Here is a 24,486-nt window from a genome sequence, read left to right on the forward strand (position 1 = left end):
TTAAAAACCAATTCTGGTACCAATAGATGTGCAATTTAAAATTCTTGGAGGAAAGAACTGTTTTCTCCAGAGATTACCACCCCATCTCCTCCTCCCCACCCCCTCACCCCCTCGCACCTTTAATTTCTTAGACATTCATGAAGGTTAGGAAGACACCCTAATATCCAAGTGCTTCAAAGACACTTTGATTCGGGGTTTCCATAGGTACTTCAGATTCCACAATGTCTAACAGCTTACTATTTTTCTCTGTGACATGCTCCAGCACTTCCTTGCTGCATCTGCACAGCTACCCTTCCATGATCTTGATGTTTGTATATCTCTAAATCAGTACATTAAAATCTAATCTGCAATCTGGTGGTATTCAGCGATAGTCTTTGGAGATGATTAGGTCATGAGGGCTCTGTCCTCCTGAATGAGATTAGTGCCCCCTACAAAAGAGGCCCGAGAAAGCGTGTTTGTCCCCCTTCCACCATATGAGGACACATAGAGAAGGTGCCACTCAATCTAACGCCACTGCTGATGTGACAGGAAGCAGAGGGCAAGCCCTTTCCAGACACGGAATCTACTGGCACCTTGATTTTAGACTTCCCATCCTCTAGAACTGTGAGTAATACATTTCTGCTGCTTGTAATTTACTCAGTCTAAGGTATTTTGTTAAAGCAGCCTGAATGGCCTAAGACAGCAGTCCCAAACCTTTTTGGCACCAGGGACTGGTTTCATGGATGATAATTTTTTTCACGGATCAGGTTCTCATAAGGATCAATCAACCCAGATCCCTCAAATGTATAGTTTATAGTTGGGTTCTCACCCCTCTGAGAATCTAACGGCCACTGCTGATGTGGCAGGAAGCAGACCTCAGGTGGCAATGTGAGCGATGGCGAGCAGTTGTAAATACAGATGAAGCTTTGCACTCGCTTACCCACTGCTCACCTCCTGCTGTGTGGCCTGGTTCCTGAACTGGTACCAGTCTGCAGCCTGGGAGTTGGAGACTGCAAGTCAAAAGCCATGTCATAAGCCATGTCAAATCCATTGCCTATCTCACAACCAATATCTAGTTATCAAATTTTATCAGTTCTTTCACTTGAGTTCATTCACTCTGGAATCTATCTGTATGGTCACTACTCTGATCCCAGGGGCTATAATCCATCTCTGACTCTCCTCTGTTGGGTAGAACTAGGGTAATCTTTCCAAAATGTACCTGTGGATTACATCCCTTCCCAGAAAGCTTTTCAATGGCTCTCCCTCCCCTACAGAATAACATTCAAACAAATACCTGTGGTGCCCAAATCCATGCTTATCTAGACTCAGCCCTTCCCCTACAAGCCACAGGCACCACGCTGCTGCAGTCACACATATCTGTACACCTGAGCATGCGACAAAGAGTGGCACCCCAGCCCCCCCACCTGGGGGAGGCGGCGCAGGGCTCCTTCCTCTTAGTTCTCACATCACAACTCCTCGTCCCCCTCTCACTGCACTTTTGACTTTTCTCAGCTGTCTGCCTTCACTTGTCTCTTCTGCTGGTAGAAACATCACAGAGGATGGTGCTTGATTGTGTTGATACCTTGATGCTTCGAATCCAAAGCTGCATAGGGACTTCTGGTGACTGCCCTATTATTCCCCTGCCCTTTTCTAGTTAGGTGGGCCTCATGACTAAGTCAGACTTGCAGGCTATAAGAAGAAGCCTCCCCAAACCATTTGTTCTAGACACAGTAGCTACAAGGTGGTAGAGCCTCCATCATCTTCAGTGCTTGAGAGACCGTGTGGAGTAAATTCTCCCCACCTCCACCAAAGCCCATAGGGTGCACAACACAAGAAATACAGTCTGCTAAGCCCCTGAGATATTAGGGTTGCTTTGTTTACTGTAACATAAGTTAGCCATTTGTTGTGTATTTAGCCATTAACCTATACTAACTAAACAGAAATCTATGTCTGCCTATAATCACTAAAACTGAGCAGGGAAATATCAGGTTCTCCATAAATATCTGATGAATGATTGAATACTGAATGGATGAATGAATGTATACAAGAAACAGAATACAAGGTCTGGATCTCTCTTACCCCCAACTATCCCAGTGGTGTTCTTATCTCTATTTGGCCCCTGAGGCAGGATTTAACTTTCTGATTCCTCTCTCTGAAGTATCTCTGTACTGATGCCAACCAAAACTAAGTACAAACTCTGGCGTATGCCTCTGTGTCTGGAGGAAGGGCACAGGTGACATATTTTTTGCTGGTTTTCCACCAAGCCATAATCCCACTGACTTTGAACTTCATGCTTTCAGGATGAAGCTGGGCTTGACCCTAAGGATGGGGATTCCCTAGCTTCCTAAAACAAAGGGTCTAATTCTGAACACCCCCCCCCACTCCCACCAGATTAAAGAATGGCCCCATTAGACCAAATATCTTCTTACATATGGGGAAAATATTCAGTAGTTACCCTTACATCTTCTAGCACATTTCAAAGTTAAGCAACAAGAGCAAAGCCAGGCATTTTGGATTGATTCTGCATCTTTTCAAAAACAAATGCAAACAGAAAGAATGTCATTCCAAAGTCAAAGCTTCCTGAAATAACTGCTTAGCAAGAAGGTCAGGGAACTAACAAAAATGTCTAGCAGGGAGCTCTTGCTAATCAGGTTAGGAATAGCATGGGCAGCAGTGCGGAGGAGGGAGTGGGCCCCTGTGCCTGGATGGCAGGGAGACTGGGCAGGGGGTTGCCAGGGCCCTCGGCGGCGAGAGGAGGCAGAGGAACTGTCCTTGGCCAAGGTCTGTTTTGCCATCTATGTGGTTTCTTCACTCTCTGCCTGTGCTTTGCTTAAATTAGCTTGTGAGTGCTGGAGCTGAAACCAGGCAGAAGCACACAGTACTGGAAACAGGAGGGGTTCATAACCTATTGTACCCTGTAAGAGATGTGAGACTTTGGGTGAGTCCCCCACCTTTGTGATTCTTATGTGTAAAGTAGGAGTAAAATACAGCAACCATCTAGTGCTTTAAGGATTACACAGATTTCCTGTGTTAAAATAGAAAACATGTCTCTAGAGCAGTGATGTTCAACTGGTATGCCACGGCACACTGGTGTACCATGAAAATTTTTAGAGATTATCAATTATTTTCAAAAGATGTTCAAAGCAGGGTGGCACCTGTAGCTCAAAAGCTAGGGCACCAGCCACATACTCTGGGGCGGGCAGGTTCAAATCCAGCCAGGGTCTGCCAAACAATGAGAACTACAACAACAACAACAACAACAACAAAATAGCCAAGCGTTGTGGCAGGCACTTACAGTCCCAGCTATTTGGGAGGTTGAGGCAAGAGAATCACTTGGGCCCAAGAGTTTGAGATTGCTGTGACCTGTGACTCCACAGCACTCTACCTAGGGTGACATAAGTGAGCCTCTGTTTCAAAAAAAAGAAAAGAAAAGAAAGATGTTCAAAGCAGAGTAAGTATATTCTTGTCTTTTTACTCTTTTTCTGGATCAACAAAACTTAAGTGTGCACAGAAGTTCAACTATAGGTTCAAGTGTGCCGTGAGATAATAATTTGGAAAATACTCATCTACATGCACCCCCACCCCAAATGCTCATGTGTCCCAAGGCTGATCCCACAGAAGCACTCAATGAACATGTGTTAAAGAGATCAGCAAAAAATATGCTCTAGGTTGTTTTTTTTTTTAAAGTGTATTTATTATAGAAAACTATTCATGACATAAAACTTGGCATTTCAAAGTGCACAATTCAGTGGCATTTAGGATATTCTCAGCATTACGCAGCCATCCCTGCTACCTAGTTCTAGAACATTTTCGTCATTCCACAAAGAAACCCTCCATACCCAGTAAGCAGTTATTCCCTGCCCCACCTTCCTAGGTCTATGGCTGTGTTAGCAAAAAACAATACTGTCAAACATTGTTGGCGGATATCACTTTGGCAAGAAAGTTGGCAGGGGCTGGTCCAGCAGGGATTTACTTCCTGTGTGACCCACTGCAAGCTCATCTCTGTGGGAGGCACAGGCAGGCTCACAGCCCCAGGTCAACCAGGCATGCAGGAAGCTGGGAAGGAGCGTGTGACCAGGGAGCTCTAAGGAGCCCAGTGGAGCTGGAATCATTAGGGCAGGGTGGTGAGAGATGGGGCTGAGGGACTTGATGCAGCCAGATGTGGATTTAAGTCTATGAATCAGGGAAGGGAAGGTGCCACAGCCCCATCTTCTGTGTAGTGTGGTCTGGGGATGCTTTTTTTTTTTTTTTTTATTTTTATTGTTGGGGATTCATTGAGGGTACAATAAGCCAGTTACACTGATTGCAATTGTTAGGTAAAGTCCCTCTTGCAATCATGTCTTTCCCCCATAAAGTGTGACACACACTAAGGCCCCACCCCCCTCCCTCCATCCCTCTTTCTGCTTTGTTTTTTTAATGGTAGTATAAAGAGATTGTTTTTTTAATGAATATTTTAATTGTTGGGGATTCATTGAGGGTACAAAGAACCAGGTTACATTGATTGCATTTGTTAGATAAGGACCCTCTTATAATTGTATCTCACTCCCAAAAGGTGGACCACGCCCCATGTCCCCATCCCCTCCCTCCTTCCCTCTGTCTGCTCTCCCCTCCCCCTACCCCCCACCATGTAGTAGGACATTAATTGTCCTCATATCAGAATTGAGTACTTAGGATTCTTGCTTCTCCATTCTTTTGATACTTTACTAAGAAGAATGTGTTTCAGCTCCATCCAGGTTAATACAAAAGATGTAAAGTCTCCATTTTTTTTAGTGGCTGAGTAGTATTCCATGGTATACATATACCACAGCTTGTTAATCCATTCCCAGGTTGCTGGGCATTTAGGCTGTTTCCACTGTAAATTGAGCTGCAATAAACAGAAGTGTCCCTATAGTAAAAGGATTTCTTTCCTTCTGGGTGGATGCTCAGCAATGGGATTGCAGGATCACATGGGAGGTCTAGCTTGAGTGCTTTGAGGGCTCTCCAGACTTCCTGGTTTGCAGTCCCGCCAGCAGTTTAGGAGGAGAGGGATAGAGGGCATGTTACTGCCACGTCCTCAGGGAGGGCTGCTGGAGGGGGAGGGGGTGTGGGGCACAAGCTGCAGAGAAGCCCAGCTTGGAGGCAGACAGCACGGACAGGTAATGAGTGATTTACTGGTGCTGCCGCAGAAGCAGTTTCCCTGGGACTTGTTCCTAATTAACAACTGCTAACTGAAAGACGCCTCTTCTTCTTTTTTAAATGTTGAAAAAAGGCCCCCAAAGCCTTTCTTCCCCATCTTACTGGGAGACAAGATTTCACCTTTGCTTGCTATCTGAGTCTACAATGCAGCATGTATTTGGCAGGAATCTTCACCACTCCTTCCCTCCGTGAGGACGCACACAAACACATCCTCAAGTATAGCCAAATCCACACACTTTTGTTCATGTGCTCCCCACACGCCACATTTGTTCCTAAACTAATAGGATTACACTGACAGTGTCACACACTCGCATGCTGTCAAGTGCATCGCACTTCACACTGGCAATCACGCAGACACATGCATTCCTGTACCATCACCCCCGTGGATCAGCATGCAGCCACACGCCCTGCCGGTGCAGGGGAGGCCACAGCGGCATCCACATGCTCTCAGGCGGGGATCTTCTCTGTGGCATCACGTCTGCAAAAGGGGCTGACTCTCTTAGAAAGGGCCTAAGGTTGGGTGCCCTGACCCAGCTTGCACAGCTGTGAGGTGGTATGAGCCCAGGAAAGGCAACTGTAGCCAGGCCTCAGGGGCCTTGTGGTCCAGCATGGAGAGTGGCCACTACTCTGGAATTTGTCCCAAAACAGTTTCTGCTGTTACAGCTCATGGGGCACTCACTTTGAGCCAGGTTTCTGAGTGGCTGGGGCTTCAAAGTGCCTGGCATCACATGCCTCACTCCTAATGGGCGTCTCTTATGGGAAGAACTGGCCCCCCACCCCCTAAAAAGATATGTTGAGATCCTAACCCCCGGCATGTCAGGATGCAACCTTATTTGGAAGTAGAGTCAGTACATTTGTAGTTAGTGAAGATGCGGTTACACAGGAGTAGGGTGGGATCCACTGCAACATGACTGGTGTCCTGCGAGAAGACAGCATCACATGGGGAAGATGTCATGTGATGACAAAGGCAGGGTGGCAGTGACCCTGCAGCAAGATGGCCAGCAGCCTGCTAGATGCTAGGAAGAGGCAGGGAAGGAGCCCTACATGTTTCAGAGAGACCATGGCTCTGTCCTTACCAGTATTCAGACTTCTGGTCTCCAGAACTACGAGATGACACATTTCTGTTGGTTTTAGGTACTTGGCTTGTGGTACTCTGTTACAGGAACCCCAGGAAACTAATAAAGCATCCCACAAATATTAGATCCATTCTCTTGTTTCCTCTTCCTGAGACTCAGTCTAGTATTCTGAATGATGGGATTGGACCCCATTCTAGTCTACCCACATTTACGGAATCTCATGTGCCAGGCCCTGATTACACTAAGATAGATGGATAAAACATGGCCTTGCCTAAATCAACGTAGAGCTGTAGAAAGGTTTCGGATTAAGAACATCATAGACCACTGATGAAAAAATAATGCCTCTGACCAAGGTACAGACTTAAAACGCTCTTCGAGTTCCTTTCCTCCTCTTGAAGCAATCCTGAGCCACTGACCGGGATGGCAAGGTTAACCATCACTCCTACTCTAAAGGTTTCACCCCAGCTTTTGGGCTTTAGATGCTGAGCTTCATCAAGACATCGTCGTGGTGGAATGCACAGGCAATTAATAATGGGCAGCTCTTTTTCCTATTAATTAGCCAGCTGTGCAGGAATAAAAAATAGATCAAGCTCACTCTTGCTCTCTGGGGATGCAAGGGTGGGCTCACTTTGCTGGTGTGTTACAACAGTAACATTTTTTTTCCCTCAGTTCAAGTTAAATAGAAACTACAAAAGATCAATGGGCTGATGCCCTCTACTGATACCAATCAGATGCCAGAGCCTGGGCTTCTGTGGGTCATGACATTTTGTGATCTTGCTAGTTCCCAGTCTATGAGCACACTTTGGATTAGTCTCAGCGCTGTCCTGTCTCTTGGCCTAACACCGGTCTCAGTGAGTACTTCAACAAGACTTCTCTCTCACTGCCCATCTATCCCACACATCAAGGAGGCCTGGGGCGGTAAGGAAAGCGCAAGTTTGGAGTTGGGCAGTTATCTGTGCATGAATTCAGTTTCTACCACTTGTTAGATAGGTGGCCTGAGGGATGGCACTTAACTTGTCTGAGTCCCTATTTCCTTATCTGCAAAAGAAGACAATACCAATCTTGTATTAAGATGTTAAGAAAATGAAAATATCTTAAGATATTAAGAAAATGAAATGAGATTATGCATTTAAAGAGGCTCATATAGTCTCTGACCTAAAATAAGTACTCCATAAATGATAATCATTATTTAATAAGCAATTATTTAGTAGTGCTTAATTCATACACAATAATATCTATTATTAAATATGTCATTTTCATTATTATTTTCCCTGGACACAGATTCATCATGGATACAGGTCACTGGAGGCCCTTGAAGCCTCTGTCGTACCTGGTACAGTTGTTCTATTCCTTTGTCTTATGGTTGAGGATAAGAAAGAGAAGCGCAGTCTGACAGCCAGGAGCTGGCCTGGCACTCAGAGCGAGGTGGCAGCGTTCTCCTGTTGAATAGAGACAATTGCATGTACCAGCCTCAGCCAAGGTGACTCTGACTGTAATGGATCAAGACAAAAATGAGGCCACTGTGCAGTCATATCTGAACTTAGACAAAAACAAGGACACTGTCCAAACCACAAAATGACCAAACATCCCCATCCTGCCTAGCAGGAGCAGCTGCTATGTGTTTTCCAATCACATCTTTAACTTACTGTCATTCCCTACCTCCTACATAAGATTTATTAAGATACCCCAGCACAAAATTGCCTCTGTTCCTGGACGGGATCCATCCCAGTGCAAACCCCACTTCCTTGAAGCCACCCCCACAGCATGTAACACAAGGCTAATCCTGTATGTCCTTTCCGACACCCTCCATGGTGGGCATTCTTCATTGTTGCAAAGAGTCAGTGAACTCATCTTCGTTCAACTAACTGAAGGTGAGTTTCTGGTGGCTGTCGGCTGGACAACATTAACAGGGATGCTAATGTCATCCTACCCTAGCAGGGAGTCTGATATAGGGTAGCAGGGTGTCTGGCCACCAGGTAGCGCTTTCTCTCTAGCTCACTTTCTCTATCACACAGGTGTCCTGGCCCCACATCCTCTAAGCTGTCTCTTCTGCCATTGGAACTCCTGAAAATGGTGTTCAGATGGGGAGGGGTGAGAGGCTGCTCTGGGGACATTCTCCTTCCCGGGATCCTGTCCCAGCTTTCTCTGGGTCAGATGATCAGAACTGCAGGGGATCTTTGGAATCCTTTTATCTAGTTGTCCAGCAGGGCTGGGTTTCTCTTGTGGATTCTCTGATGGCTCTTCCTGCTACCCAGGGTTAATTCACAGCACTGACATATCCCTGTGCAGGGTGACGGCCTAGGTAGGAGTCTATCATCGTCTCCACAACATGAGCCCCCAAGACAGAGACCACCCCTGCTGCTTCAAGCTGCCCTCCTGCAGCCCTACAGCAATAGCACCTGCCTGGCACAGATGGCTGGACGTGGAAGCACATGGTTAGTGACTGAGTGTTCACAACTACACTGTGACATACCCTCCTCCACCCCCAATTCAGCAGCACCAGTATGAAAACACTGTCCCACTCTGAGAGTCATTTGAACAAAGTTTCTTTTCCCCTGAGTAAGACCCACCATTTCATTTTCTCTTCACTTTCACTGCCAGCACTAGCAGCAAGCTTTCCATATTGGGCAATTTTTAACAGGTAAAGTTTATAGTCACACAGCTGTTGTGAGAAGCATGCACTGGGCGGTCTGCTAGGACCACTCGCTGGGTAAGCAGGACGGCAATCTGACAGGCTGTGTGCAGGCCTGAGACTGCAGCCTCAGGAAGGTATGCTTGCAGGGTTGGCCCTAGGGTGGTAGTTGGTGGTGGACAGTTACCTGTTTGCTATATGATAAGGTGGGGTACTGTGCCTAGACCATACAAATAACAAGTTTATGTTAAATACCCGCTTTCCTTCTGTGACCCTGCAATCGGTCCATGGTAGGCAGAGGGTAGCTAGTGGCCAGCCCCTGGGTCTCTCTTGAGTGGAAAGCACCTTGCAGGTCTCATCACAGCTCATCACGGAAGGCATCAGGCACATTTGTGTGAGTGCTAAGAGAGGGCTCGGGAGTTTGTGCCTGGTTTCCTCCTCAATTTGTCCCACATACCTTTTTCCTTTGTTAATCTAGCTTTGTATCTTTTTGCTCTAATACATTTTAACTAAGGTATGACTATATTCTGAGCCCTCAGGTCCTTCTAAAGACCCACGGAACTGTGGGCACACCCTGACACAGGCTCCCAGGGTGAATCCACCATCAGGGTTCACAGTCAGGGTGTGGACTCAGGGGCCCTGAGCTGAGGAAATGTCATAATTTATGAAATGTCAGGTATGAAAGGGCGTTGTGAGTTATTATACACTCCCTCCTTGTGAATAATAATGGCCAAGCTGCCAGAGCAGACTTTCTTGAAGAGCTTTTTACATCTAGCTGGGGGGAAAAAAAAAAAGACAGTATTTTCTCCAAATAAAAGCCACTTTTTAGCACTACTAAGTCTAGTGCTGAGGTTATAAATCATTGAAGGCCATGGATGCAGGTAGGAAGGAGGATACGTCCCCTGGGCTCCTGACTGTTTCCCTCTTTTGGTGACCAAGTGAGGCCACCAGCAGCAGAGTGGGAGAGATGCCTGCAGGCGCCTCACCCCTAATTGCCACCTAACTTCTGACTTACTCTATTTGGTTCCCATTTGAAGAGCGGCCTCCTGCATGTTCACAGCCCACTTCAAACCCCAGACTGGCTCTTTTCTCCTCCCTCTTCCAGCTTTACAAGCAGCTGGAACTGCAAACAATTTCCCTTTGTTTATACCATGCTTTGAGCCTACTTTGCTCCCTACACGGCTGTCCTTCTTGGAGGCGCCTCCACGAAGGCACTCTGTTTTGTGGCGAAAGCACTACAAAACCGAGTATAGCAAACTCATTTAGAAGCCGGGCTGCTGAGTGGTGGTGGTGAGAAAATTCCCTCTGAAGTGTCTGGAACATGAAAAGTCTGCTAGTTATCTCAAGGGGGGTTCTTCTAGAAGAAGGATCCTTTCCACAGAGCAGTCTGGGAGAAACTGGCCTAAGGAAAGCCAGGCGTACTGGAGCCCTTTCCCACTTGGCCGAGTGCTTAGGACATGGTCGCTGGCCGTGAGAGGCAGGCTGACCAGATGCCAGAGAGCGCTATGAACAGCTGTGCGTGGGTGTGGAGTCAGATAGACCTGGGCTTGGATCCTGATTCTGCTTCTCACCAGCTGCCCCATCTCAGAGCATTTCCAAACAATGATGAGAGTGATATCTACCTCAAAGCTTGTTGCAAGTGTTAAACAAAATATGAAAACACTTTGTAAGTCATGAAATATGGTGTGAATAATAATAATAATAACAATACTAACATCATACCCTTATATAGCACTCTTTGTGTGCCAGGCACTATTCTAATATTTTAACTCTCTTAACTCATTTTATCCTTACAACTACACTGAGACATACAGACCAGAATTATCTTCACTTTACAGGTGAGGAAATTGAGGCATGGAGAAGTCAAAAGCCTTGCTTTTTGTAACACAAGGTCACACAGCTAATAAGTGAAAGAGCTGGGGTTCGAGCCCAGGCAGACTGCTCCAGAGTTAGTGCTTAGATGTGTGAATCACTAAGTGGTTTTTGGAGGGGCTGGTCTGATACACTGGTACTTTTTAACCCACAAAAGTATTAGCTGTCATTCACTCAAATAGTTTTATATTCTTACCTCTATTGGGGTAAAACCTTCAGATTTAGATAGCCCTGGGTTATTACCTGGCTGGCAAGTTCCTTATATTTTCATCACCTGTAAAATGGGAATAACAGTCCCTATTTTGTAGGCCCGATCATGATAAAGAAATAAAACACCACCATCTGGCTCACTGCACATGTATAATAAATAGTATTATTGCTCCAGTTATTGACAGGTAGAGTTCATGAGTAAAAAGAAAATAGAGAAAGGAGCAGGAGGATGAATCAAGGAAGAAACAAGGGAGAGAGAGTGAGCAGTTGGCAGTATCCATCGGGGCTTATGCACCTTTTCAGATTCTCTGGGGGCCCCATTGCCTGGATGCTTAGCCAACTGATTCCCCTCAGCTGCCACTGTGACAAGTCAGTCCCTCCTGAGCCCCCTCAGTTCTGCTGCCCAGGACCCAGGACTGGGTAACAGCTGTCCCACCTTCGTCCCACAGATGGTTTCGGAGGTGTGACTTCTATGTACGTCTCCTTCCAGCTTGATGGGGATGGGACGCGCTGGCCAGATGGAAACACGTCACCTTTCTCTGCTTCTCATCTTTCTTTGCCTCTCTTTCCCACACCCTCCCTTGAGGCCCCGAGATTTCATCTCTCAAATAAAGCATCAGCGTTTAACACTTGCCTCAGCTCCACTTTCTAGGAAATTCAGGCTAAATCAAGTTTATCAGGACCAGAAAACAGAATTAGATATGCAAGCAAATTCTTTACAAACAAACTCTGATAACTGGGCACCCAGTTGGACACCCTCTGAAGGATCCTTGAAGTTGAAACTTAGCAGAGGCAGGACTTGGGATTAGTGGTATGTCTAATACATGGTTAGTTATCCAAGGTGAATGCTTTATGCATGTAGGCTCCAGCCAGACCTGCAGCTTTGCTCTATTGAACTGCTTGCAATTCAAAGCTAAAGGCAATTCCAGTCTCTTCAAGAGCAAGTTCACCCTAGATGTCTATCAATACCTGAATCAGCAAAAACATTTGACACCTTTAACTTCTCCCTGCTTAAAGCTTTTTTGTAGCTCCTCATCAACTTCAAGAGAAAGGCTGAACTCCTCCAGTAATTTGGAGCCATTCTGCACCATGATGGAGCCACATCTCTTAATCCTGCAGGCCTTAGTCAGAGTGAACATTTGCTGTTTCCTAAAAAGCACTCTGCCAGGACAGCCCCAAGCCCTCTGCTTGTCCAGAGAGCTTCCTTACCACTGCTGCTCCTGCCATCAGGAAGTGGGATTTGTCACGTTGGAGAGACTTTGAGGGAAGGCCTCGTCCTCTCTAAGAGCCCTTTCTTAAAGACTATTGTCTGAGGTTTGTACTGTTCTTGGTTCCAGGGGTCCTATGGGTAAGTGCTCATGCATCAAACCCGTATGAACTCCCAGAGCTGATCCTCGTCTTTCCTCCCATGCTCCTGTCCAGTCCAAAGTCAAGGAGAACAAGCCGTTTCTATACAGTGGCCTGTCTGCCTGGGTTGATTAGCATGAAATTAAATTTATGGTAAGGATCGTGGTTTGGGAGAGGCTCAGTCCCACCTGACGTGCTAGTTCCATGTTGTACTCATCTGAGTCTGCCCTGGGCTCCTGTCCAGTTGCCTTTGTGCTCAGTGGAGAGATCCCACTGGTTATGTGAACTCAGCTTGTCACTTGTCCAGCCCCTGTGTTCTCCTCCTAAGTCAGCGCTCCTTGTTGGGGGAGGCTTTTTCTGTGGTTCTTCCATAGCTACCCAAGGGCTTATCAGTCACCCAAAGGCCATTTATACGGGCAAGATCTGGGAAAGGGGAGAGAAGACATGGCCAGATTTATAAACCAGGGATTCCAACATTATCATTATACAAACCCTGTGACCTTGAACAAGTCTGTCTGGTCCCAGAGCCCATCTTCTTTCAACTCAAGACTGTTACTTCATGAATCATAGAATTTTTGAGCTATAAGGGTCCTTGTAGGAAGAAAATTAACTTCACAAGGTCCAGCTGTGTGCCAGGTACCATCTTGTAAACTTGTTTTTACTGAAATCCAAGTAACAGATACATTTTACATGATGACCCTAGTACATATGCTGTGCGTAAAATGTAACTGAAATAAAAATTTCAGAAAATCGTACTCATCTTATTGTGTGCCATGTGCTCAGTTTTGCTTCTTTCTGTCCTATTTATTATTATTTTAAATGGTGTTGCTGAGCTATAAAATTTATTTCACCATCGGTTATGACCCACAATTTAGAAAACACTATCCTGTCCTTTCCATGCTCATCGTCATCTTCCACCCTCATCATAACCTTAGGAGGTCAACATTTATTTATTCCTCTGTAACAGGTGAGGAGACTGAGGCTTAGTAAGATTCACTAATTTACACAAAAAAAACCCAATTCCTAAGTGGCTAAGCTGGGATTCTGAGTTTGACTCCAAAGCCCATTCTCACTGCCTGAGATTCCAATGACTCTATTCGGCCGATGGGAAAAGTAAAGATTAGAGAGAAGTGACTGGTCCAAGGTCACACTGGGAGTGATGAGCCAGCCTAAAACTGAAACCAGATTCCTCCCTGGACTCCACATGCCCAGTAATGGAACTAAGCACCTGTGAGCAAGAAGCTCTTTCCCAGCATCCGTTATTCTTTTTTTTCCCTGGAAGTCATCCTAGGTCAGACGGAGTTCAAATAAGCTCAGAAACTCACTCTCCTTGGACAAAGCTGAGCTTACTGATGGGGAAAAAAATGTTTCTTAAATGTGTTTCAGTAGGAAGCTTGTCATTATGCACACATTTTCCCTGGAACTGAAAGTCATGTTGGCTCAAATTAAAAGCACAACTCTTGTTTGCTGCACTTCTCTGCACACTCAGTGGGTCTTAACAGAGTTTCAAGAATGTAATCTATCTTAATTTAGCACGGTTCTGAATCTTCCTGTCTACTTTTTCATCCTCCTCCAGCTCAGAAATGGGGTGCTTTTGTATTAGTTTGTGCTGTCCATCAGGGATAGTCATAGCACTTGCGAGAGGGAGTAGAGGTGGGGTTCATTTAATCTGGACCAGGACTTCTTAAAGTTCTTTGACAAAGGACTCCCAAGAACCAGGTTCATAGCTGTCTGGTGTGGGCTCCAGGCCCCAGGCAATCCCAGCGGAGCAGGCGCTGTGGAGAGGAGGCCCCAAGTCAAACTTCACCAAGGCAGCTTGAGGCAACCGAGCAGAGGGAGCAGCTGAAATGAGGGCTGAAGGGAAGCCCAGGTTGTAACAGGACAATGGTGCCAAGAATCTCACATGGGAAATAAGGCAAGGCTGGGAATGAGAAGCAGGCAGCAAGGTTCAAAAACAAGACCAGCAGCAGCAGGATGGAACAAAGACTGAGGGACAGGCAAGGAAAGCGATTCATAATCAAAGCCATGAACTGCGAGCAAGAGAGCATGGGGTGGGTGTGGGGCAGAAAGTGTCTAAAATGCCCTGCAACTGGGTCAAAGTAGCCGGGAGGCCAGGGGAGGATCGCACATGGGCTCCCTCTCCTTAGAGTACTAGGAGGCCCAGTTTGGTCATGGAACCTAAGAGAACTGAGATTGTTTTCGATGCTAATGAGATGGTGGGTGGAGCAGGGATGAGAAAGGCTCTGTTTGGTTCAGGGGATAAAGATACCACCCTCTGCCTCTATGTCTCACCCTGGTCTGAGCCCCCATCGTCCCTTTCCTAGATTGCTACAATAGTTCCTTCTGCCTTGGCCCATTAGGGCAACACAGCTTCCAGGACCCTGTTCCAGCACTGGTCAGACCTTTTCATCCTTTGGCTCAGAACTCTTCCATGGCTCCCCAGGCACTGGCCCGCACACACCTCACATCATGTCACCTCTTTGGCCTCTCACACTACTCCAGACCCTCTGGCTTCTGTGCTGCTTTTCAAATAAGCGACACATGCTCCTCCCTCAAGGCTCTCTAGCACCTGCCCTTCCCTCTGCTGCATTTACTTTCCTCCCACACATCTCACAACTTGCCCCCTCACCTACTGCAAGACTTTGCCCAAATGTCACCTTCTCTGTGAACCCTTCTCTGCCATTGTGTTTGAAACTGCAGCTTGACCCCCAACCCTAGGCCTCACTCCCCCCCCCCTTCCACAACACATATCATCTTGAGATGCTCTATGTAATTTAGTTGTTTAACTGGCTTATTATCAGTCTCCCCGCTAGAATGTAATTGCTCCGTGAGAGGGGTGTTTTGTCTGCTTTGATCATTATTGGAAGCCCAATACCTAAAACAGGACCTGGCACATAGTAAGTGTTCCACAAATGGTTGTGAAATGGCAATTCACCTAACTTGTCACCTTACCTCTTAGCACACCCTGTCCTGTATTCCCAGCTGCACACTTGTCTTCCAGCCTTGTGGGACACACCTTCTATTTATTTGTATACCTCCGGGCTTTGTGCACACAAAATGCCCCTTTCCACCTCAAAACCTAGGGACCAGCACCTTTTCTACAAAACCTTCCCACATACCTCCTAGTTGGATTTTTCTCTTAAACCTTTATAGTCCTTACTAAAATGCCTTTTCTCTAGCATGTCACAATTTGACAGTGGCCTGGTCTGATCTCTAGGCCCTGACTGGTTCTAATAGGCTCGGTTTCTTTTCTGGAAGTTTCTAACATTTGCAAACAAGTATAGGCTCTGGACTGACTTACTTTACGCATTGAGATAACAGAACAGACTGCAGAGTGCTGTGGTCAAGAAAGGTAATGGACACTGGAGTGAGTTGGATCTGACTCATACCTAGCTCAAACTTTCACAAGTGACCTGACTACTCCAAATCTCAGTGTCCTTGCCTGGAAAATGTAGAGGGGCCAAGAATCAGTGGCCTTGTTGTCTCCAAGGTCCCTTCTACCACAGATGCTCAGACTCTAACAGGCCCTTTCTGTCCCCTTTGGAACTTGGGGGGGGGGTTACTGTATAGGGGCATAGTTGACATGGATAGCTCTCACCAGCAGGAGATACCAATTCCCCCCAAAGATTAGTGCCTCTGCATTCCTAGGAGGGAATGGGCTGGCTCCCAAAGCAGCAGAGTAGTGAAATACGGGGCCTAACCCCCCATTCTAGAAGATGGTGTGCCCCTGAACAGTGGAGTGGGTTGCTGTAGTAAGTCAGGCCATTTGGGGACTTAATGATAGATATTCTTATAGATTTTAAAAACCAAGTCTCACGAGGATGGGGCCAGTAAGGTAGAGGACAAACTGAGTTAATTGGTAATGAGCTCCTTTCTCACTGTGCTTGGGAGATGCTCACCTAATCTACCGACTGTGAATGAGCAATCTGGCTGCCTAATTAGGTTAACCAATAATTTCCCCTTCGATACCAGACTGCTTGATAATTTGGGGTGGGGGCAGGGGAGTGTGTAACTGTAATTCTCTGTTTCATTGTTTCTTTTTAAAGTGAATTTCCCAACTTGCCTCTGGAATTAAGGCACGAAATGAATTCTTCCTATGCCCTAGATCCAGCATGCCTCCTCATGCCTCGAGCCTGGGCTCATGCCTCCGCCTCTGCTGGGAGTGTCTCTCTCAGAGGCCTCATGTGAGTGAAATCCTACTGGACCTTCAAGCCCGGTGCAACATGAGTGGAAAGAAGGAAGGAGCCTTCCCATCCTCAGGGCAAAGTGAACTGCTCCTTTACTGTCATCCCACAGCGCTTTACAAAATGAATATTAATAGCTAGCATGCATTATGGACCGACACAAACCAGACACTTCACTGGCGCTGTGGCACAGGTTCACAGTAACGCTTCAAAGGACGGAAGATGGTGTGCTGTTTTTGTTTTTTTTTTTTAAATTATTGTGATAAAATACGTATAGCATAAAATGTAATCCTTTTAACTATGTGGAGGTGTACAGTCCAGAGGCATTCATGTATTTACGCTGTTGTGCGTGAGTTACTACTGTCTCCAGAACTCATTCATCTATACTGAAAGTCTGGACCCACTGAGCAGTAACTCCCCATCTTCTCCTTCCCAGCCCCTGGTAACCCCTGGCATATTGTTTTTTCAGTGAGGAAATTGTGGCTCAGAGAGGTGAAGTCGTTTGCACAAGGTTTCACAGCTGGGACATGGAACAACCAGGGCTGGAGGCCGGCCGGCCTCCTCACTGGACTCTGAAGCTCGTGTTCTTTCTATCTTCACACTGCCTGCGACACCTCTAAAGCCTGTCCCCAAAGTCACCACACATAAGGGAAAGTGGGAAATTGTAGCTGAATGTACCTTGATTTATAAAATATTCATTACAAAATACTCTGTAATGTTGGCCACATCTTTCCTCACACACAATGTCTTCTCTCCCATTTATGGTGAACACGTTCCAAGATACCTGTTGTTACAATCTCTCCCACTGTTATAGAGCCACGAGGTGGTTATGGCTCCACCCTTCATCTAGAGCAGCAGTTCTCAACCTGTGGGTCGTGATCCACGGGAACTATATTAAATGGCCATGGCATTAGGAAGGTTGAGAACTACTGATCTAGAGTCTACACTCTAGGAAAACACCTGGCACACTAAAGGGATAAGTGTAGTTATGAAGCAAATTTCAGAACCAATCTACAAAAAAGACACTCTATCAACTAACACAGTGAGTGGTTGGGAAGGAAGCTCAAATTGTAGCCTCTGCTCTCTAAAAAGCATCTTTTGAATCCTGACTGTGTCCCTTGGATGCCAGCTCCTCACTGTCCCCTCGCCTGCAGGCCCCTCTCAGCAGGAAAGGCCTGAGGGCTAGCTCTGCCTGATGGCCCCGAGGAGGAAGATTTGTATTTACATTACCCAGTCAATTCTGTATTTATTTTAGATATTAAGCAGTGACATAAAAGCTGCTGACATTAACCTTCAGGGGCAGAAATTGCCTTTAATGGACCCCATAAAAGTTATTATTGATGGCAGCTGCATGCAGCATCTCCGTGACTTCAGCAAAAGCCTCCACCGCTATCAATACTGTTGACAATTACTATTGACTAATGCAAGGCCGGCTGTGGAGGCAGAGTCGATGTCTCTGTGGCTGGAGGTTGCTGGGGTGATGCTTTACATTTAGTATTTATAATCTGGTAAGAACCTCTGAGAAGTCAGTGGCACATTTTTGGTGGCTCCAACTGACAGTCCAACACTCCTGCTGACGCCAGTGGAGGCAGACAAAGGGCTCAGATCACAGAGGATTCAGGCCACCAGAGAGATTCAAGTTCAAATTTAGGCTTTGCCAATTTGCTGACTTACCAGTTATCATATCTTGGTTTGGAACCTCAGAGATGCCACTGAATTGTCAGTTGTTCAGGTGCCGTGACAGGCCCACAGCATGCGGTTGCTGGCTTCCCTCCACTCCTGAAAGGGGCTACAGTGATGTGCTGCTTAATGTGGCCAGTGGAGCTAAGCCCTGTTCTGATGGTGAGGGCTGAGTTCATATCATAGGAAGAGGAGAGAGGTGGGGCCAGGAGGACAGGTGGGAAAGAAGGAGATGACGGCCCAGAAAAAGACGGACGAGCCTGAAAGGAACCTGGACTCTTGTGACAGAACCTGGCTCTGGCCAGACTAGACACGTGGCCTGTGCACACCCTTTATCTCTCTGTGCCTCAGTTTCTCACCTATAAGTTGAAGAGATAACACTGTGAATCAAAGGAATGAGAGGCTAACATTCCTAAGATCACTGTTGTTATTTAGACCCAGTACTGTATAACAAAGCTGTTAATGTAACTTCCTAAATGGGAACCAGTGGGTGAGCCTTACAGCACCTGTGGTGTGTCTGGGTTTGGGGAGTCCACCCCTGGAAGGGATGTGGAGCCTAAGTGCTCTCTCTCTGTTAGATTTACCTGCCTACCTCCTCTGCCTGTTCATGTACCCCAAGCACAGTGAGGCCTCGAGTTCTGTGGCCAGGTAGAGATGGATAAGCAGAGAGAGAGGGCGATATGGCCTGGGGCGCAGGCAGCCATTCCAGCCTCCATTATCAAAGGATGAAACTCTTCAGGCTAGTTGAATGTGTAATTATCACCCAACAGAGGTTTAATTCAACTGTAATTCAGCTCTCAGGGAATATACAATAATGTGGGCGGTGTATACCTCACTCCGTCATGTCTTTATGGAAAATGATCATTTGTCACCATGGCAAGAAGCCTTCAGAAGAACATACAGCCTAAGTATTTGCTGCAGAGGGAATTCACTGTAACCGGGGCTGTAACAGTAAAGGTTTTAGAGCCAGACAGGCCTGAGTTCTAATCCATCTTGTTAGCTGTGTGACCCATGCAGGTTTTGTCACCTGTGTGGGCTGCAGTTTCCTTACTCTGTGCAATGCGGATAATAAAACCTTCCTCAAATGGTTGTAGGGAAGTAAATGAGGTCGTACATCTAAAACAGTTTCCACTCTGCTTAGGTTACTATGTTACTATTATCATTTTCCTCTTGTGTGCCTTCATCTTATGCATGTACTGAGAATCACAGACTTCTACATCTAGGAGGCCTGCAGGTTATTCAGCTCAGCTATTCTCAAAAAGGTGTTTATCAGAACACTGGTCCCACCAGATGCTTTGAGAATACAGTTCAGTGGTAAAAAAAAATCCATTGGAGAATTCTCCATATAGTCCTTCTTGATTACTTATCCCATAAGTGTACAAACTAACAACCTAAAGGCTCTGAGAAGTCCTGCAGTAAAGAAATTAATTCAAATTTGTGTAACCCAGTAACCCAATAACCTACATTATTTAAACACAGAAAATTCCCTCTCCCATCTAAGAACTATTAGTATTTGCAAAACACAGAAAATGTTGATTTCATTTAAACTATTATTTTGTAGATGAGGAAACTGAGGACCAGAGAAAGGACACAGCTCATCCAATGCCATACCCCAAGCCAGTACTGGACCTGAGGTTCCTACTCCCAGTGGTATGGTGGCACACAGACCCCATGTCCTCTGCACCAGACCCTGCACTGCCCTTCAATTTGGTTCTCTGGTGCATGCATGGTAGGGTGGGGAGGTGGGCTGTAGTCTCACCGTGGGCCTTGGTGGGAAGGTGGGTGAGGGAGCATGGATAGCTCCCCACCTAGAGAGGGAAACTCCTTGGATACTGAGGGCATGGGCCTCATCGCAGGGCTGGTTTGGGGTCAGGGGAGGGTGGTGTTGCCATGCCAGTGCCCTAGTCACCTAGACAAGTATACAGGCTCTTGAGGAAAACATATGCGTCCTCTGAGATTGGTGGCAGAGTGGATGTTTGGAACTCTGCTGTGCTGACTCTTAAGGGGGATAAATTTCCCCCACCTGGTCTCCTGCCTGATCCCCAAACTTGGGATCAGTCTTGGTCTTGCACAATTCAGATGGAGCCTCCTTTTCAGAGACTAAGCCATGTAAGGCCTGTGAGCCTTCATCTCTGACCTGGTCCCTGCCCTGCCCGGGTAGATCCTGGGTAGGAGTCACTGGAACCCTGTGTGTGGAGTTGGAAGCCAGCAGGGGGCCCTGGCACCTGGCTTGCTCTTCCTGCCCTCCCCACACCCACTTTGCTGCTCTAGCTGGAAGGGCCTGCAGAGCGCCTTCCTGGTCTCCCCTGAACAAAAGCCTCTGCCAGGCTGTCTCTGAGCTCTGCTGCTCTCTGTCTTCTCTTTTCAGAGTAGGACCATCCTCTGTGCTGACCCAGCTCAGCAACGCTGCCCAGGGGCTGTGGAATGAAATGTCGTAGGAGGGGAGAGTTCCCTGAAAGGCATGGCTCCTGGTAGGACTCAGAGCCCTGCAGAATACACTGGCCAACAAGGTCCCCAGAGGAAGGAAGAGGGTTCTGAAACCCGGCTTCCTTTCCTCCATCAGGGAGTGTGTAACCTAGACAGCATCTTTTCCTCTCCTAGCCCCTCTTGGGCCTTGCAGGAGGAGCTGCAGGGAGGAGAGTGGAATAAGGCGTCTGGAGCCAGCACTTCACCAGATCATGGGAAGTTGAAGCAAACCCTCAACTTCTAATTTTTTACATTTATTTACTTGTCTTTTCCACCTTCTATTTTATTTTTAATTGACAACCAATAATTGTATATATTTACGGGGTGCAACATGATGTTTTGATACATGTAAACACACACTTTGGAATGACTAAATCAAGCTAATTAGCTATCACCTCACTTTTTGTGATAAGAATATTTAAAATCTACTCTTTTTGCACTTTTGAAATATATATTGTTGATATGGTGGTATGATGGTCCTCCCCAACTCATGCTTCTTAAGGGAAACTTTATATCCTGTGAGCAACATCTACTGTTAACCTCAAGTTTTAAGTTATTCTGTAGTGACAGTTTTTGTCTGGAAGCCATCCTCTGGGGTGAGACAGTGGGGTGAGACAGCGTCTCTGGTGGTTGCCCAGAACTGCTGAGCACCTGGAGGCCGGAGACAGCAAGAGCAGATTCAGGTAGGAGCGGGGTTGCTGATTTGATAGAAGACAGCTGTGGGGGATCTGTTACCACCGCCCCATGCTCCCTCTGCTCACACACATGTAGGCACCTTGTAAGCAATCATCCAGCCCCATACTAGCCTCTCTAATCTGGAAGAAGAGGGCAGTGACCCAATCTCTGGGACACCATTGACAGGTGGGGATGTCACGTCCCTGAGCAAGAGGCTCTGACTTTTGATCATGGAGAACAAAGCAATTTTCCACCAACTTCACCAAAGCCCCAAGCAATGGACCAGAAAACCAGTATTGTAATTAAAACCACATCCTGCAACCCAGGACACCCAGCACAGGCCACGCGGGTCACTCACCGGTCTCAGTGTTCTCGTGCTCAGTGTCAGTGAGCGTGAGGTTGGAGTTGGCCCGGCTGGACAGGCAGGAGCTGCGCCCTGACCTTGAGCTCCGGCCCCACAGCCGCACGGGGTGCTCAGGGGACAGCACGGTATCGGCCTCCATGTCAGCATCGGAACTGGCCCCCATGGAGTAGCCGCAGTGGGGCAGGCCGATGTCAGTCCGGTATAGGGTCCCATGAGGGGGTGTCACTTCTCCCAGCCCCAGCTCACGCAGGGTGAAGTTGGCTCCTGGGAGGAAACACGGGTGAGCCTGGTTAGGGTGCTGAGAAAGGTCTGCCCACAGCAGCCCGGCGCCCTGCTCCCAGGATTCATTGCTGTTCCTTGAACTGGCTGTGTGGCGCCCTGTGTCCATGCCTTTGCCCAAGAAATTGCCTTGCCTGCAGGGCTCTTTCTGCCGTCTCCCCAACAGCCCACATCCTCCATAGCCTGTAAGTCTCCCCCAGTACCTATACCTGTGCAGAACTCATTGCTTCATCCTCCAAGCCCCCCTCAGGGCCCTGACCCCAGTTATACTGCACGGTAAAGTTGTTTAAGGGTCTTTCTCCTCTGTAGGAAATCACCTCAATGAGCGCGGACACCACATCTTGGTTATTCCTAAATCCTGGAGCCTAGATCAGAATTCAGAACTCGGAAAATTAAATGCCTGTTAAATGGAATTGTGGCCATCAGGCTTCCTCTTCCAGGGAGGACTTGTCAGCAGGTCCTGCACAGTGCAGAAGCCCTGTCAGTGAGACCAAAACAGCTCCCCTGAGATCAGAAGACCCTTTCTGTCTAGGTCAGGAAAGCCTGGAGCATGAGCGTGAAGAAGATTGGTACCTGGCAGAGAAGGTCAGCCTCTGACAGGGAAGGAGGCTCTGCCCGCTGCTTCCTCACCCCACGGGGGGGCTGTGGTGTGGAATGGGCAGTGACAGGTCTCTGGAGGCCTTGGGAAGGGCCTGGCAATGGCCAGAACTAAGGTTGGGGAAGATGAGGGTGAGGGGGTAGTTCGCCCAGGGATTAGTATTTGAATGACAAAGGGAATGCTGACTTAATGGGAAACCAGCCTCCCTGTCACTCCTGAATGTCAATTCAATGTCTATTTAGGGACAGCTTCAACCATATTTATAATATTCCCAGGAGTGTCTTGGGGGAAGAGGAAGTGCACAAAGGCTCTAAGAGTCACATCACAATTAAGCCAACCAACTGGGGAATGAACTTATGCTCAGACAGCAGCCACAGTTAAACCAACTCAAGTTGGCCTGGGCCTTTACTGAGATATAGCAACGTGTAGGGCATGACCCTGACTACAGAATTCACAGTCAGGTGGGGGCTCTAAAACTCAACTGAACACAGGATTAAAGGTGAAAGGGGAAACCCCCCCTGGAGATTGTTATGGGAGCACAGGTGGAATATCTGGGTGGAAGCTCAGAGGAGAATAAACATGGAGAACAGAGTGAGAAGAGCAGCAGGGGCCCAGTTTAAAGGCATCCTGCAAGCAGGGCCAAATACAACAAGCCCACAGGAAAGTGAGAAGAAACTGCCCTGCTGGGAGGTGAGAAGGAAGCCGGCAGAGGTGGCAGCCAAATATAATTGTGTGGCTCACTCTTACCAAGGAACCCTTGTGCTTCCTGAGTGAGCTAGCCATCTCTGAATCCAAGACCTGTCACTTCCGCTGCATGCAGTGAGCACTCTGTATAACTTCACACACACACACACACGCACACGCACACACGCGCGCGCGCCATGGGCCTGCCATGTGCCATGGGCCATGGGTAAGGGGGAAGGAGAGGGGAGAGGACAGAGCAGCTGGGAGGCTCCTGGAGCAGGCTGTGGCAGTGGGAGGAGGTGAGCCCTGAACCCCATGCAGTTGGTTATGCTGCACAGCCATGATGTGAAATTAGAGTCACGAAGTTCTTCTGTACTGGCTGGGAAACAACTGGTACCTGAGCCACTTTGGTGCTTCCTTCCACATCCAGTGCCTTCCAGCCTCTGCTCTGGCTCTACCCCCTTTCTGACCCACCCTCTTCCATCTCCCCATAACCCAGTTACTAAACAAATGGTTAATGTCAGCAGGCCCTGCACACTGGCCAGGCAGACATTCTGATTGGCTAGGGGCTGGGCTAGGCCATATGTTAAACATTTTGCAGATCACTCCCCTGTGCCACACTCCAATCTGCCCTCCTAGTTCCCCTCTTGCTAAGAAAAAGAAAACTCTGCACTGGAGCTTAAATCCTTCAGTCTGCTTCCTACCCTCCCTGCACAACACACTCCCTGGCAGCTCTCTGATCAACAAGCACCACTCCAGCCCTATCTGTGCTCTGCTGGGCCAGCCTTCTCAAGAGAGGCCACTCACATGTTATGAAGAATGACTGCTACACTAAGTGAAAAATCAAATTTAGTTGCAATAAACAGCCTCGGCTGCACTGATTTCCATATGGCTTGCCCTGCAGACCCTCTTCTGCAGCCAGGCTCACTGTCAAGATGAGTAAGCTGAGATGTCTCGGGGCTGGAGAAATGCATAGTAAGGGCCAACTCCAAGGGCTCAGCAATGCCGGTGAACCAGTCAGCCCCTCCGACGTGTCTGGAAGATGTACTGCATCATATGTGAGAAGTCCTCATGGTTTGTTCACTTTATAACCTTTTGGCCTTGTTCCTGCAGACTGGGCATGGTTGACAACCCACCTAACTCAACATCTAGCTGTACCATCTTGTACTGGTGATGACTTGAGCTTCAATGCTCTTATCTTTAAAATGGGTAATAATCTATGACCTACACTCTTCAAAGGATTTTTGAGGATGCAGCATGATAAT

At 47.3% G+C, this 24,486-nt stretch overlaps 1 protein-coding gene across 4 annotated transcripts in view; it reads right to left on the reverse strand.

The window, feature by feature from the left end:
* Positions 1-24,486, reverse strand: part of TENM4 (teneurin transmembrane protein 4) — a 799,143-nt gene that overhangs the window by 412,875 nt on the left and 361,782 nt on the right. For all 4 annotated transcript variants that reach the window (XM_053561449.1, XM_053561450.1, XM_053561451.1 and 1 more), the window contains one exon: positions 21,655-21,924. In XM_053561449.1, the coding sequence (XP_053417424.1) occupies positions 21,655-21,924 (270 nt within the window). The remainder of the gene's footprint in view (positions 1-21,654; positions 21,925-24,486) is intronic.

This window comes from Nycticebus coucang, chromosome 14 (genome assembly GCF_027406575.1).
Source record: "Nycticebus coucang isolate mNycCou1 chromosome 14, mNycCou1.pri, whole genome shotgun sequence".
Taxonomy (NCBI): domain Eukaryota; kingdom Metazoa; phylum Chordata; class Mammalia; order Primates; family Lorisidae; genus Nycticebus; species Nycticebus coucang.